At 35.0% G+C, this 15,975-nt stretch overlaps 1 protein-coding gene across 1 annotated transcript in view; it reads right to left on the bottom strand.

Annotated features, from left to right (window-relative positions):
* Window positions 1-15,975, bottom strand: part of VPS16 (VPS16 core subunit of CORVET and HOPS complexes) — a gene marked incomplete in the record, with an annotated part of 28,690 nt that overhangs the window by 2,329 nt on the left and 10,386 nt on the right. Inside the window, 12 exon segments of the mRNA XM_072418835.1 lie at window positions 356-452; window positions 2,491-2,660; window positions 3,212-3,289; window positions 4,459-4,566; window positions 6,913-7,010; window positions 8,171-8,279; window positions 11,241-11,375; window positions 11,470-11,578; window positions 11,871-11,906; window positions 12,706-12,833; window positions 13,966-14,097; window positions 14,354-14,430. Of these exon segments, the coding sequence (XP_072274936.1) occupies window positions 356-452; window positions 2,491-2,660; window positions 3,212-3,289; window positions 4,459-4,566; window positions 6,913-7,010; window positions 8,171-8,279; window positions 11,241-11,375; window positions 11,470-11,578; window positions 11,871-11,906; window positions 12,706-12,833; window positions 13,966-14,097; window positions 14,354-14,430 (1,277 nt within the window).

Raw genomic sequence — 15,975 nt, 5'->3', positions numbered from 1 at the left:
TTTTTTTTTAAACATTTATATAAAAGGTGAAATCTTAAAATCACATTGGTTCAGCCTGCTTACCATTTTAACCCCTTTTTTTTCTTTATAGGTTAAAGTATTTTTTTACTATGATGCCTCACTTGCTCCCAAATGATCTTTGGTGCATCATTTTTGTCCACCAGTAGATGGTGCTGTGTCCACATGTAACGTGTTACAAAAACGCAATCTCAAATAGAAAGATGCTTTACATGGCACATTGCCATCTAGTGGGCAAAGTATATACAGATTCTTTTTCTCATGGAATTTCAGGTAAATCTTGTTTCATGACGCTTCACATGTTTTTAACAGTACTAAATACAAAAATATCAATTACCAAATATCCTATGGGGGATTTTTTACTTTTTGAAAAGTTCTCCAACTCTATCCAATCTTCCTTCTCTGCCAGTGCAGTTAATTTTAGCCACCAGTACCTAAGGAAAACACAAACAGTTATCTATTTGACCAATATATATATATATATTTTGCTATTGCTGACTCTTCTGAATGCTAGCTGCCTGGCTGGTATACTGAATTGTGTCGATTCAGTTGTTTTAGAGCCAGGATTGGCTCAATCATAGACCTCATACTTAGCAAATACTAAAGTGCAAACTAATATTTTCAGAATGAGACAGGTAATCTACTTTTAATCACCAACCTACATAAAATTACAACAGTTAAAAAGAAAAAAAATTAAGAATATAGATAAATAGATTTTCAAACCTTTTTAAGGTCCATTTCACCCATTTTAAGGTTTTAGTAATTAACAGTTTGGAATTTAATTCTTTTTGATTCAGTATTTGATTTAGGGGATTCATCTTCACCTCCTTTCCTGGTAATGCAACAGGAGAGGAAATCTCGGCAATGTTACACTTGTGACTAAACCTAACATCTCCCTTGTTCTGATGACAACGTTCCAAAAACATGCAGTTAGGTTATTTGGTTTACCGCAAAAACATTGACCCTAGACTGTATTAAAGACATTAGGCTAAGGTAGGGACATTAGATTGTAAGCTCCTTTGAGGGACAGCTAGGGACATGACTATGGATTTTGTGCAGTGATGCATAATATGTTGGCGCTATTTAAATACTGTATTACTGTGTAATAATTATAATAATAATAATTTTTCTCACTGGATGAGAAGATGAGACTACCTAGCTAGAACACTAGCAGAAAGTACAACTTTAAGAGGTTTTAATTCTTCCCTTTGCTATCCAAAGCAAAGTTAGATATACATGGACTTTTGGTAGAACCATCTCTAAACTACAATTATATCTGTTTTATATTTTAGAGTATATTATATTGTATACATGCTCTTCACATCTAGGTCCTCCAATTTTTTACCTGTTCTTCTAGGTTACTAGCTACTATGGTGTTGCCAAGCTTGAGAGGAGTTATTCAAATAGAGAACTGGATTGTCTCACCTTTTTAAATATTAAGCCATGCAGGGTTTTGGTTTCAAAGAACTTCAACATAGCTTTGGATGTGTTAGGGTTTAGATAAAAAGGGGAACTAAGGTTTTAATCTAAGTTTTTTTTAAAATCTGAAACAGGTTTTCTTAATAATTGCTTTTTACTAATTACTCATATGCAGATGGTCACACACAAAGATAATCAGGAAGCAGCAGATCCAAGTAAGAAATTGGGAATTGGAATAAGGAAATTCCTTACTTGGATCCGCAGCATCCTGATTATCTTTGTGTGTGACCATCTGCATATGAGTATCCCCAGCAGTTTGCTATTTTATTTGGTTTGATTCATCCTGCAGATCTCTGACAGTTTGCTAGAGTATCCTGAATACTCTCTATACTTTTAGGCCAAAGTTATGTTCACCTTTTTGGGAAGCATGATCAGTCTGTTGCCAGTGTAATAGCTGCTGATGTGAGTTTCATTTATATAATGGGAAACCTGAATAACTTACTACACATTTAATAATTACTGATTCTGTTATCATATTCTCCAAATCCCCCGATGAAGCCCTACTGGGCGAAACGGGTCGGGTAAAGGAGACTTTTGACCATAATACCAAGTACTATTTGAATATACTTAAGGTTTTCTGTACTTGTATAGTTGCAATATATTTTAAAAGTTGTACCTTTTGCATTTTGATGAAGGTTTTTCTAAATTACATTTTAAAACTATGATTAGAATAAAGCAACATATTTTAATTCAATGTGCCACTTCAAAAGCCTATCTGTTTCCTCCCTACTTGCCCCCATTCCTAAATTTGTATTTTATTCTGCCCTGAACCATGGCTTATTCACAGTAGAGAGTTTAATATAACTTGTTTTAAAAATATATATAATATAGCTTGTACTACCTAAATCTCTTGAAATATTTATTTTCATTAGAATAAATTGCAAAGTTATGGGTTATGGTATTGTATTTTGTTTCTATATATCCAAGGGTGTAATATACAAATCAAGAAAAGAAAAAAATTACACTCTAATAAACATGATTAATGCAAAATACCTTTTTTCAGGAATTTTAAATTCTTTATAAAGCTGCTCAGCTTTTTTCTGCATGTTATCAAGTATCAGGTTGTAGATTGTCTCTTGTAATGAGTAATCTAGGTAAGGCTTATCAATCTTCTCCTGTAGTGTACGCTGGATTCTAAGCAACTTAATTTGATCCTCTGTTACCTGTAAAATAGCATGTGTATTCATATATATTTATTTGTAAATGTCACGAAATACCAGTTCATTATTATCAGTGTTACTACAGCAACAAGTAATCTTAAAGTTAAAGCACAGATAGGTGATCTGAAGGATCTGAAAACTTTAGTGGAAGTGTGATGATGTCACTAGAGACGACAATATAAAGTCAGCATCAGACCCTGACTATAGTGGTTGATCATTGGTCTTCAATCCCAAAATACGGGGGGAGTGATGTAAAAGTGGATTCTGGCAAGTAAAAATAGGGCTTAGAAAGGGTTTTGACCCTGACATTGCCCAGATATATTCCCCAAAACACTAGCCATCACTGACTGCTTCTGAAAGAAGTTTTGTTGTTTTGAGCAAAAAGAGTATTTCAGACACTTTTAAATAAAAAAAAAACTATTCCTGTTTATCATTTAAGATTTTTGTTTTCAGCAGCAATATCATGATTTTTTTTTTATCCATGAAGGACGTTTACATCAATGTATATAGAGGTATTTGAAAGTGTACAGTTTCTACTCCTCACATTTACTTACCTTGGTAGCCCAATCATTTTTTGCTCTGTTGTACTCATCAACGGCATTCTGCAGCTCTGCAACCCGACCCTCAACACTCTGCAAAACGTAAATATCCAGTTAAATATGGAAAAACCTGAGTCATGTCTAAAACAAGCAATAGTTATGATATTGTTCAACACATTGAAATGAAAAGTCTCCGATACATGAATGCCCCTTATACCCTGGTTCAGATGACTTCTTGGGACTCATTTAGGAGTTAGCAGAGTTTTGTCAAGAATTACTGATGAATGTTTATGTTCTTGGACATAATATGTGAGTAGCAAAGGACTCTATTTAATTGACTTGACTAAAAAATGCAAGTCAATGGTCAAAAACATTCTTCACTTGATTATGGTATTGACTTGCATATATCAGAAGACTCTAGAAAATTGTGTTATGCAATTTATACCATCATGGCTGCTTCTGCAACCATTTCTTTGTGAAATCTTGTTTATTATAATGGCTTTAGTGTTTTTCACCCAAAACACTACTACATGCACATTGCCACTAGCCACCTTAAGTCAAATCATTGTTCCCCTGTTTGCCCTCTCTCTGTGTTAACACTCTGCTTATCTCATATCCACCAGTTTAACACCTAACTTTGCCACCCCCCTTCAACAGGAAAATTATGTGTACATTCGTAAAGGTTAGAAAAAGGGTTGAGAAAAAAAAGCGACAGTCTAAGGCTATGTACACAAATGCAATATTTGTTGTTGGAAAGGATATTTCATGATCTACACGAAGCATGAACGAGCACTGTACATACTTCACCTTTCTGCTCTATGAGGAAGGGGGGGGGGGCAGCGGAGCGGCACCCTGCTGCTCTCTCTTCCCTTCACTTTCATTACAATTTTTCCTAGTCCATAGATCTGCCAGGACGGTCCTCTGGACGATGGACACACACCAGATTTTCGTCTAATATCAGCCCTGAGGCGATTATTAGACGAGAATCATTTGACGTGTATCTATGTAACCTAAGAATGTGTCAATTGAAAAAGAATATCTGTGAGTAGTCCAGAGTGCATGTTGATATGTTGATCAGCATAATTGCAGTTGTGTGTGGAGGGGTACAGACAGGATAGAAGAAAAATTTTGGCAAAGGGGGTAAAACATTAAGGTTATAGACTATAAACAAAGAAAATAGTATGTGATGTACATAGCTGCAATTACAAAATATATAAAGATCTACAACCCATATATTCTTATATGTACAAGAAAAGAAATACCTTTTCATTGCAGTAGCTAGCTCGAACATGAAAATTTGCAAGCTCTTGGTGATTATCATCTTGATTGTATAGATCCTTTAACGTCTCCGGTTCTTGATATTTACAAAACTGTTGATAAATTAAATAAAGGATTTACACTTATGCTGCTACATCTCCTTTCCCTATAGGTTCATCCCAAGTAAAGGAAAGTCAACAGTTAAACAACCTTTCTCGGTAATGGCAATGGACCCTGACTGCTAATGGAATGACAATTTTAAGCTGGTAGGGGACAATATGTTTAAGATTCACTCCAGCAATTTTATTAGAAAGTTGGCTAAGGTTTGTACTTACGTTCCCTGTTCTTTTCAATTTTTCTAATGCGCTTCCAACATTCCAGTGCAAACTTGTTGAAGCTAAGCAAGTCTTTGCTCTCACCTCCGAGCAACAGTACTTATGTCTGGCACCAGATACTGAATAATGACCGGCACTGGGAATAGACAAATGTACCCCAAACACAGATGCACTGCGTTTTTCTTGATTCCCAGCAGTTGTTCAGGGCAGCAGATGAAAGTAAATGTTCTATGTTGCCTGTTATGCAGCAAAATTTTCACTCTGGTAAGTGACAACCCTAAAGTAAACATTTGTCTAAGTATACACATGCTTTGTGCTCATTTAAAAAGATACTTAGATGCAAATGTGTTGCAATTATTCTCAAATACAAATATAGACAAAAGTCCACTATACTAGAATTTCCAGAAGGAGAAGTTGAATAATAGCCTTGGTATCACCAAAGTGTGCCCAGACTCTAAAACCAAATATTAAAGAGAAAAGGACAGGCTTTTAAAAGGCACTCATAAACTATCTAATATAAAACGATAATTTTATTTGCATAGCAAAGTTAAAACATACTAAAGAAATAGTACCTGAATGTTTTACATGAAATGTGTTGTAAATACCATTCAATTTTCGTCCAACTAAAGAACAGGCAAAGATATAAGGAAAAATAGAGAGGAAGCCTCATTAGGTGAAACGCGTCGGGAAGAAAGACCCTCTCTCCTTTTCCTTGTACCTATGCCTGTTCTTTGGTTGCATGAAAATTGAATGGTGTTTAAAGTGTTACAACACATTTCAAGTAAAACATTCAGATACTATTTCTTTAGTATATTTTAACTTTGGTATGCAAATAAAATTATCATTTTACATTAGATTGTTTATGAGTGCCTTACAAAAGCCTCTCCTTTTCTCTTTAATAGTTGACAAAAGAACTTTTGCTTGAAGTTCTAACGCACCTGAATAGGATAGGCTGGATCTACAGAAACACAAAGCAGTTCACAACCAGCCCTGGAACTGCCATGAGCATTGCCTATTAAAGTAAATAGGATCTTGATGACCTGCATTTGCATGTCAAACACAGCAAGATAATGCATATAGACCTAAAATAAATAGGACCTGTTGCAACTCCATTATCTACAGCTTTGACATTGACATTCCAACATCTCCAAGCTAAAGATATAAAGTATATAGTGATTGCATGTTCTGCAGAATGTTACCCAGAATAAATTGTACAGCAGAAAAGGCATGAAGACATGTTGTTCAATCTTTCGCTTATCTTGTAACACAGCTCTCAAAGCAAATGAAGCCTCTGGTCTGGGGAAAGGAGGCACATAACTTCTACCCCTCAGAATAATAATTTTGTGCAGTTTACATTAGGAACATATGCCTTCTTTACTGGTACAATGCCCACCAGGGGAAAAAATCCTTCCTGATTCCATGAGGCAATCAGATGTTCCCTGGATCAACAGTCTCTGTTATCTTTACTTTAAAGCCTTAATCCCCAGTTATATTCTGTGCTTCTAGAAATCATCCAGCTTTTTCCTAAAGCAATCTATAGTAGTTGCTGAAACTACTTCCTGAGGGAGCCGATTCCACATTTTCAAAGACCTTACAGTGAAGAATTCCTTTCCTTATCCGGAGCTTAAACTTCTTTTCTTCCAGACGCAAGGAGTGCCTTCTTGACCTTTTTAATGATCTTAAAGTGAATAGTTGGGAAGAGAGTTCTCTATATGGACCATTTATATATTTATACAGGGTGATCATATTCCCCCTTATACATCTCTTTTCAAGGGAGAATAGATTCAGTTCAGCTAATCTGTCTTCATGGCAGAGTTCCTCCATTCCTTTTATTGGTTTAGGAATGGAGGAACTCCGCTATGAGGAGGGATTAGCGGAAATGAATTTATTCAACCTTGAGAAGAGACGCTTAAGAACATATGATCGCCCTGTATAAATATATAAATGGTGCATATGTGAATTTGAAGTATTTATTTTTACATGTTTAATGTATAAAGAAAAGTTGTTAAAAACTTGTTTGCCCTTTTTTTATTGTTCAGTATTACAAACAGCACATGCCTTTTAACAATGCCTTTTAAAAGCTTGTAAATTAAAATATATAAAATTATATAAAAGTCTATTCACCTGCTGATATAAACTGAGAGCGACTGGGTGGTTCTGCAATGTCATGAAGAAATCTCCACGATTAAATTCATGCTTCATGTATGATACCACAGTGTATACTAAAGAAATAAAATGATTTATTATATCAAAATACACATATGACTTACATTTTTTTTTATTATTTACTTCTAATAAAATGGCAGAAAATAAAGGTTTAGGTAAAAGAAACATTACTACCACTAAAGCTCAATGGAATGAAGAGTGCATGCCCCTAATGTGTGAAGAACATTGTGTTGTGGTGTCCAATAACCTATTCCTTACTTTGCAACAAAGCATATATCCTATTGAGCAAATGCAGAAAAATACGAAGGTAACATGCAGTAGCATGTGACAGTATACTTGATTTAGTCTTTGTCTACACGGACGTTTCCCCCAGCATTTAACCTGAGGCTTTAAAAGCCCATGTATGAAATTCCCATGCATTCCAATTAGCTAATCTACACCGTTTCCTTGAGGCACGTTTATGAGCGTTATCTGTAACGTTGCTTGCAACGTTTAAAAAAACGCGGAGTTAACGCTAGTAAACATGGGTAAACACTTCCATTGATTTCAATAGGGTATTTTCCTGGGTTTATAAGCTGGGACTGGAAAACACAGTAAAAACGTGGCATAGACGTTTTCCAACGTTTTAAAGGCAAGCTTTTAAATGCTAATAAAAGTGCATAAAAACACAATAGGAATGCAGCAAAACAACCCCCTCATATTTAATAACAATTCTGTGTTTATTTTAATGGTTTTCCCAATGAAAAAACAAATTCAAAACCATATAGATGTAAAATATTTGTGTTATGATTAATATGATAGTGTTTGATTGACAGCACTGCAACACCGTCTGATTGGCTAATTGTGCTGTCCTTCCAGTGCACTATAATTTGGAATGGAAAATGCCAATCTAGAAATAATTGATGACATCATGAACTAGCATTAAAACAGTAGCATTTAAAAAAAAAAAACATATTCTATAATTATATAATTTTTAAAAAAGAAATAACTATATTGTTTTGTGTTTTTATTTTAATTTTTATATCTGCCTGGTGTTCTACATACACTGACAATTTATGTCTATCATCATCTTTACAAGTGCTTGTTTTATTTCTGACACATTTGGTTTATCTGAACTCTCTCGGACTGCCCTAAATAGCTTTGATTCTAAAATATTGGATAACGTTTAATGAAATATGATCAGTTGTCAGAACACAGTTGTGTTATTGTCACATACCAAGGTCGGTGTCTCCACTTTCAATAGCTTTGCCAAGCGCAAGATTACTTCTTTTCATCTTTAGCAGTAATGGCACCTGATCTTCTGACTTTGGTTCATACTCTAACAGCTGAAATCAGACACATTAACAACAATTAAACAATATTATGAAAGTTAAACTAAGTACATTTCCAGCTTATAATGTGTGATCAACCTGGGCTCCCTCTCCTTTCCCCCTTGCATAAGCTGACAATTTACTTATGCCACAGTCCATATTTACAGCTTTATTATGTATAACTCAATATATATGCACTGCCAATCATTTTGACTGCCATCCAAATATACATATTCAGAAGACCTCAACACAACTGTGCTATATAGCACAACACAATACAACATAGAGGTGTGCAAACTTTGAGCACTGTGGTTGCCTACACTACCAATAAATAACAGGTTTTTTTTTTAATGTAAATTATGAGCTCAGTTAAAATAAATATCCTGCTGGAATTTACTAAAAATAAACTAAACCGGATAAGGTAAATAGTTAGGAAACTTTAGAAAGATAAACCATTACCATCTGTTGCATAGAAGATATGCATAAGATAGGTTACTCATTTTTTATGAACATACTAGAATGGTTCTGGTATCAACATCTCATATTGGATTATCAAACATTGTAAATGCCTAATAATTGGATTGGTTTTTGAATGTGGTGTTTTTCTTATCCTTATGATCCCCCCCAAACTTTTTGTAAATTCCCTTTAAAAAAATCTGTAAAACATTTGAAATACAAATCAATAAAACCTTGCAAAGTACAAACAAAAATGGCCTGTAATAATGCAATACAAAACAACATTAAACACATGTGTTAAGGCTCACAAAGTAAAATTCCAGTTTAAAAATGTTATGGGTGTGTATCAAGTTTATTAATACCAAAACAGCTTCTTAAATAGGAGAAAATTTGTGAAAAGAAGAAAAAATGTTCCTTTGTTCCAGCAAATGCCTATAAAAGGTACGGATATGCCCTGGCCTCTAAGTCTTCCAGTATGCTCAGTGCCAATTCACTGCAATTCTTTAGTAAAGCTGTCATTGTGGTTCCCTTGAAACTAGGCAGAAATAGAGAACAATACAGATCATAAAAAGTTTCAGACATCATCACTTCAGAAGTTGGAAATACCCATAACTTCCTGCCATCACAAAAGCCTTTCTGCTGAATCTCATTGAGCTCCAATGCCTATACAGAGTACTATCCTTAGAGCACCTAAGGAAATCCCCCTGATTTTAGGATTATTCCAAATCTACTTTTACTTCAGAGGGAGTGGAAATGCACAAACACTAATTATATACCATTTCCAGTACAGTTTGATATAGATAACACTACAGCTGTCATGAGAAAGTGCCATTCTTTTATTATAAATCGATTTTCCATTTAATAATATTTCTCTGAACAAATTGTCTAACTTGTCCAATAAAATGAATATATTTTTAGAAATAAACTGGTTCAGATTTTTCTGCCACCAATATTTTTTTCAGTATTTGAATTTCTTGTTGGCATGACTGAAAGTGTCAAAACATTTTCCATGAAAAATGACATGTATCATTAGGACCATATCATTTTTTGTGACTTTTTTTTGTTTTTTTTTAATGAGTAGTTTCTTAATTAGAACCTAAAATACCCTCAATGTACAGTCAATTTTTTTTTACAAAGACCTGGTATATATTTTCTAGAGCTGTAACAAAATGGATTTCTTGTTAACTCTTACCATAAAAATCCAATTTTTGGACTCCAATGGTGTCACAGGAAGTCATGTCGGGCCACACTCCCACCCTCAGCAGGGCTGGATACCAGCAAATAAAAAGAAACTGTACACCAGCCAGGGATAACCCCTTCCCAGCATGCCTTAGTTTTGTAGCAAAGCATTACTAAGAGCATGATCAACAGAGGGCGAAAACAAAGTCAGAAAGATTTTGCAAAACTTTATTCTTTCTTATCCACTGAGTGAGACAGGTAGTCTTGTAACATTTGGGAATTTCAAAAGTACCCTGACTGAGGATTGGGGTGGGGGGCAGGCAGGGGCACAAGAGTTCTAGCAACCTGAAGGATCTGGGCTTAGAAGGGCTTATTATTATTATTATTATTACACAGTATTTATATAGCACCATCATATTACGCAGCGCTGTACATAGTCCATAGTCGTGTCACTAACTGTCCCCCAAAGGAGCTCACAATCTATTGTCCCTACTAAAGTCATATGTCATTAAGTCTAAGGGAGTTAGTCAATTGTTAGGGAGAAGCCAAATAACCTCACTGCATGTTTTTGGCATGTGGGAGGAAACTGGAGTACCCGGAGGAAACCCACGCAGACACAGGGAGAACCTGCAAACTCCATGCAGATAATTTCCTGGCTGGGGATCGAACCTGGGACCTAGTGCTGCAAAGGCCGGAGTGCTAACCCCTGAGCCACCGTGCTGCCCCCAAGGGCTTAGAAGTATTAGCCTAAAAAGAGTCAAATAATTTTACTATAAATCTAAAAAAATCCTATCAATGGGATAGAACATGTCCCACATAAGGTGAAGAGAACTGAAAGCCCAACTTTCTTAACATTTCCCAACATCTTTAACAAATCAAGCATTCAAGCTAAATGAAAAGAATTTGGAAGAAGTTTCGTGAGGAACAACATATAAAGTATTACCTTCCACGCAAAATATGAAAGTGTAGCCACAACCTTACTGTGACATCACAAAATGCCCAATTTACTATATGGCCTTACTATACATATTCTGTCCGCTTAGACCCAGTTTTTAACCTCAGAGAGAAATTGATAATTTTTGAATAGCCTAAAGTGACGCTTTGGTTTGTCAAATTTTATTACAGGAAGCTGAAAAGTATTATTCTGGATTCTGAAACCGAAGACCCAGATAGGTAAAATAAAAATCCCAGCATTGGATAGTACTTTACTTTCCTGCCTACAAGATTCACATCTGAAACATTAACATACCATCTTCATTGGTAAAATTACTTTCTCTTAAAATTTTCTAAAAAAAAAAAAAAGGCTGTTTTATTACACAAAATACAATAATATAGACTTACTTTAATAGCCAATTCTGTTCTGCCACAGTCATATGCCTTTGAAGCAATCTCTGAATATGAAATGCCTGCAGCATCACCAAGCTTTTGATTAATGGCCTGAGCTACTTCTTCATCAGTCTTCTCTTTCTGTTGAACCTGAAATTAACATCACGTTTTACAGACAACAGGCTACGAAGACAAAGACAAAAAAGAAAAGAAAAAAAAAAAAAAACATAAAAAAAACTTTTACCTTGTAACATGCCCAGTGTGCTAGAATTCGACTCACTCCTTGAAAGTCAGGCTGCTTTAAGTGTTCACAAATCTTTACAGCAAGGGGATAGAGTCTTCTTAAAACTAACCTGTCAAAAAAGATGATAAGACATGAAGGTAGATACAATTATTCTTTTTTTATGTACTTTAGGAGTAAAGACTAAAAGTTCAGCTGTTTAGCTTTGAATTATCTTTAGTTTGTGAATATGTTTTAAAACCAAAATAATACACAGGGCTACATTTTAAATGTACATCTGGCATTATTAAATATACTTAAATAGAATACAATGCAATGATTTTATTTATGGTTCCAACACATTACACTTTAAATATTATGTGAATATTTGGTTCTGTAAAATGTATGAAGAAACAGAATAATACCTGTCAAGCAGTACTGGAACTGTGAGTTGCTTGTATCTGCAGAAAGGCTAAGGACATTTTATATGTATATTTTATACAACACCTCAGCTAATCATCATGGCAAGGGTTGATAACACTAAACCTAATAAAGATCAAAAGTCTACAAATACATACAAGTATGTTTGTCCATTGATATTCAAAATATGGGTAAGCACACAGTTTCTAAATTGCCCCAATATAATAGCCCTGCCAAGATTCCCGACCATCAGTTCAACTTAGCAACTGAGCAACTATTTGACTATATTCTAAAGGGTGCATTGGGGTGTGACTACTGATCAGCTTACTCGGTTGTGAGCCTGCTCCAACTACCTCACGTTTCAGATAACTAGCCTATCATTACAAGGGGAAACTTCCCTAACCAATAGTGCAGCACAAGGCTGGAGAGAATACACTTTCATCAGTGAAGCTGGGTGATCCAGCAAATCTCGAATCGATCTAGTCCTGGATTTAAAACATTTGCTAGCAAATAGCAAATGTCTTTGAAGAAATCCATTCCAGGTTTGCTGGATTACCCAGCTTTACTGATGAAAGTGTATCCTCTCCATCCTTGGCGCGCGTTATTAAATGAGGCCCATATGGTTAAGTTCTCTGCACATGTCAGATATTTATAAATAACTTTACAGCATAAATCGGGCTGCTTCACATTTAGCAAATAACTTTGTGTATTTTTTTTTTTTTTTTTTTTTTTAAATAGACCTAAGAAAAGTTTTTTTTTATATCACTTCCTGTCACCAGGCCAATAAATGTGAAGAACCAAAAGTAAAATAAAAAAGAAACAATCGATTTAAAAGGATACTGTGTGATAGTCAAAGGGATTCCAATCTGAAAGTCATTAACGGCATTCAGAACACGAAGATCACAGCACATTGTCACAAAATCTGAAGGTGAATATGAGTCAAGAAAGCATTTCCCAAAAGAGGCTGCCTACAGGTAGAAAGGGAAAATGTTTACTTTTCCTTACATGTACAAATAATAAATAAGAAAAGATATTTATGCTAGAGGGTCATTTTACGTCCTTAAGTGTATGTAAAAGCATTTTTGTAGCATTTTTTGTAGCATAAAAGCATTTTTTGTAGGGAAGAGTTTGACACTCTTGCTGCTGTCTATGGCCCCTCTGAGGACATTCATCCCCCCTTTATTTGTCCTGGTGACCATTTTCACTAATACAGAAAGTTTGTGGATACCAAACATTCATTAGGTAAAAAATCCTCCAGTGGGTACAACTCTTTGGGATGAAAAGTGTCCTGACATTGGAGGGACTTTGAGGAGTAATTTCCTGTAGCGTTTTTAGCACAGGAAGTAAAGGGAAATCTCCCTAGTGGGGTGCAGATAGCCAAAATAACCTGATAAGGGGCTTTAACATTCCTATGCTCTGCACAAAAGTAAAGTAAGTTATGTGTGTCAATAGCAAAAAGTATATTTTAGAATTCCATACATGCTTTTTGCAATAACTGAACCAATAAAATACCTTTATGGTCTCTGTACACAACAGGGAACTAACTGAAGAGAAGGACTGAACATTTCAGATATTCTGTATGTGAGAGAGTATGCACCAGCACACATATTATTGGATTATATGTCCAGGTACAAGCATTAACGTATTTATTATTCTAGTAGTCACAGGCACTTACAGGATTATAAAGCAAGATAATGCATAAACATGAATTTTACTGTTGAGCCAATGGCCCTGATTTATTAAAGCTCTCCAAGGCTGGAGAGAATACACTTTCTCCAGTGAAGCTGGGTGATCCAGCAAACCTAGAATAGATTTCTTCAAAGTAATTTGGTAGTTGCTAGCAAATGTTTTGAATCCTGGATGGGATCCATTCCTGGTTTGCTGGATCACCCAGCCTCACTGATGAACGTGTATCCTCTCCAGCCTTGGAGAGCTGTACTAAATCAGGGATTCAGGGAAATCAGGGAGTGACATATGTCACCTATCTCAAAGAAATGTTCTTTATGCCAAGACAGTTGACTATTACATTACACATATTTTAAATCCAGTAATGCAACATTTGGGCCACATACAATAAAACTGTTGTTTAACATAACTTACTCTAAGCAAAGATTTCTGCATTTCTGATGCATGTTCATAACCAGCTGCTTCAATGCACTGTGCTACCGCTACATCAAGCAGGTTCTGGTCCTTTATTTCACGCAGATAATCATCAGCCTTCTGGCTCTGTTTCTAAACAAACAAAATAAACACATAAATTAAATAACAAAACGCGTTGCAAAAATGTTATACTCTTGTTTAATCTGAATGGTGCTGCCATACACAGACTTCCTAAATTGTACATTTCATATGCAGTAAATCATACAAAACATTGATAACATTTTTGTTCCTATATCTCAGGGCAAATTGTCTTCTGTAGCAACATGGAAGTCAACAGAAAGGTACAACTGCTGACCAGTGCACATGATTACAAGACAGAAGTTTGTACCTCATATTCTTTTTGTGCTTCCATTAAAAGTGCACCTGGGGCCATTGACGCTATCTTGAAAATCTCTTCAGTTGCTCCTAAAGGTATAAAAAAAAATTTAAAAATGTGATCAATACATCTTATTTTAAAAAACAAAAACAAAACCACAATCAAAAAATTCACTTGGCCATACTTCTATGCATTAATCCATTTCTACAAGTATGTTCTTATATTATATTTTTTTCCCCTCCTTCAACACATTTTATGCAAACAAAGTTCAGTTTTGTTTTGGGGAAAGAAAGCAGAGGGTAAAGAACTAGACACATATATTCCTTATGGATCCCTGTTCAGCTGTCCTAGTGCAGCCAAAACATCCAGATGGGGCGGCAAACGAAAAAGGAGTAGTAGGGATCCATCAGAACCAAGTGAAAAGATTTTTTTTTTTCCCTATTTGTCAAATTCTATAAATAAAATAAATCTATGTAGGAAATTTAGGTAATAACAGTAAACAGTAGTTTTTTTTTAAAATATAGACTTATACACTGAGGGATGTATTTAAAAAATATATCCTCAATTGGTCCAAAATATTTGTTTTTCGATAGCATTTCTTATTGTGACAGCTGTGTACATTTTTGACATCTTTTATTTACAATGTTTTGGGATAGTAAAACAAACAATATACCAAAACACAGAATGGTAATACGATGTTATCCATCATCCATCAATCCCCAGCCAGGACATTATCTGCATGGAGTTTGCAGGTTCTCCCCGTGTCTGCGTGGGTTTCCTCCGGGTACTCCGGTTTTCTCCCACATCCCAAAAACATGCAGTTAGGTTCATTGGCTTCTCCCTAACAATTGACCTTAGACTACATTCATCACATATGACTATGGTAGGGACATTAGATTGTGAGCTCCTTTGAGGGACAGTTAGTGACACGACTATGGACTTTGTACAGCGCTGCGTAATATGATGGCGCTATATAAATACTGTGTAATAATAATAATCCATATGTGTATTAACACCAAATTACAGCAGCAGTGGGAGCTGTGCACTTTGATATTTGGCCATTAGGTGGCAGAACAAGTCATTGTTTTAATAGACACTGAAATAAGTATAGAGAGATTCAAACATCTGACAGCAAATTTCAGACAAATTGACAGGGGAATCATTTATAAATAGAGCACTAAAACATTATTTTATTTTGTGGTCTAATGTCGGAATTAAAGTTTTAAAGCATTTTTGTATTTTGTTGATGGGATCTAAACAGGCGTTGATATTAACAGTGTATATACACACCAAACTATATGGGCAGTTACCCAGTTATTGAGATTGCTGATCAACTTTTTTTTTTTAGCTATGAAAGGCAAAGGCTCTGCGCATTCTTAAAAATTAAGTACAAAATAGATAAGAAAGTGTGGCTTTCTTATCAACAAAAAACTTCAACAAAATATGATGTCAATGTTTTTGTTGTTTGTAAATAATTTTGAAATAATTGTTGTTTATTACCATGGCTAAGATGAAAATCAAATCATATTTTTAAGCAATAAATTGCTTAACTAAGTTAGATTTAAACCATCAGTGAGCTAAACCCATTAAAAACATTAGGTACTTCTGAAAAGGATACATACTTCAAAAAGCCG

The sequence above is a fragment of the Pyxicephalus adspersus genome, chromosome 7 (genome assembly GCF_032062135.1).
Source record: "Pyxicephalus adspersus chromosome 7, UCB_Pads_2.0, whole genome shotgun sequence".
NCBI lineage: Eukaryota > Metazoa > Chordata > Amphibia > Anura > Pyxicephalidae > Pyxicephalus > Pyxicephalus adspersus.
The sequence above is the reverse complement of the archived record's forward strand: the minus strand, read 5'-3'. Positions and strand labels throughout refer to the sequence as shown.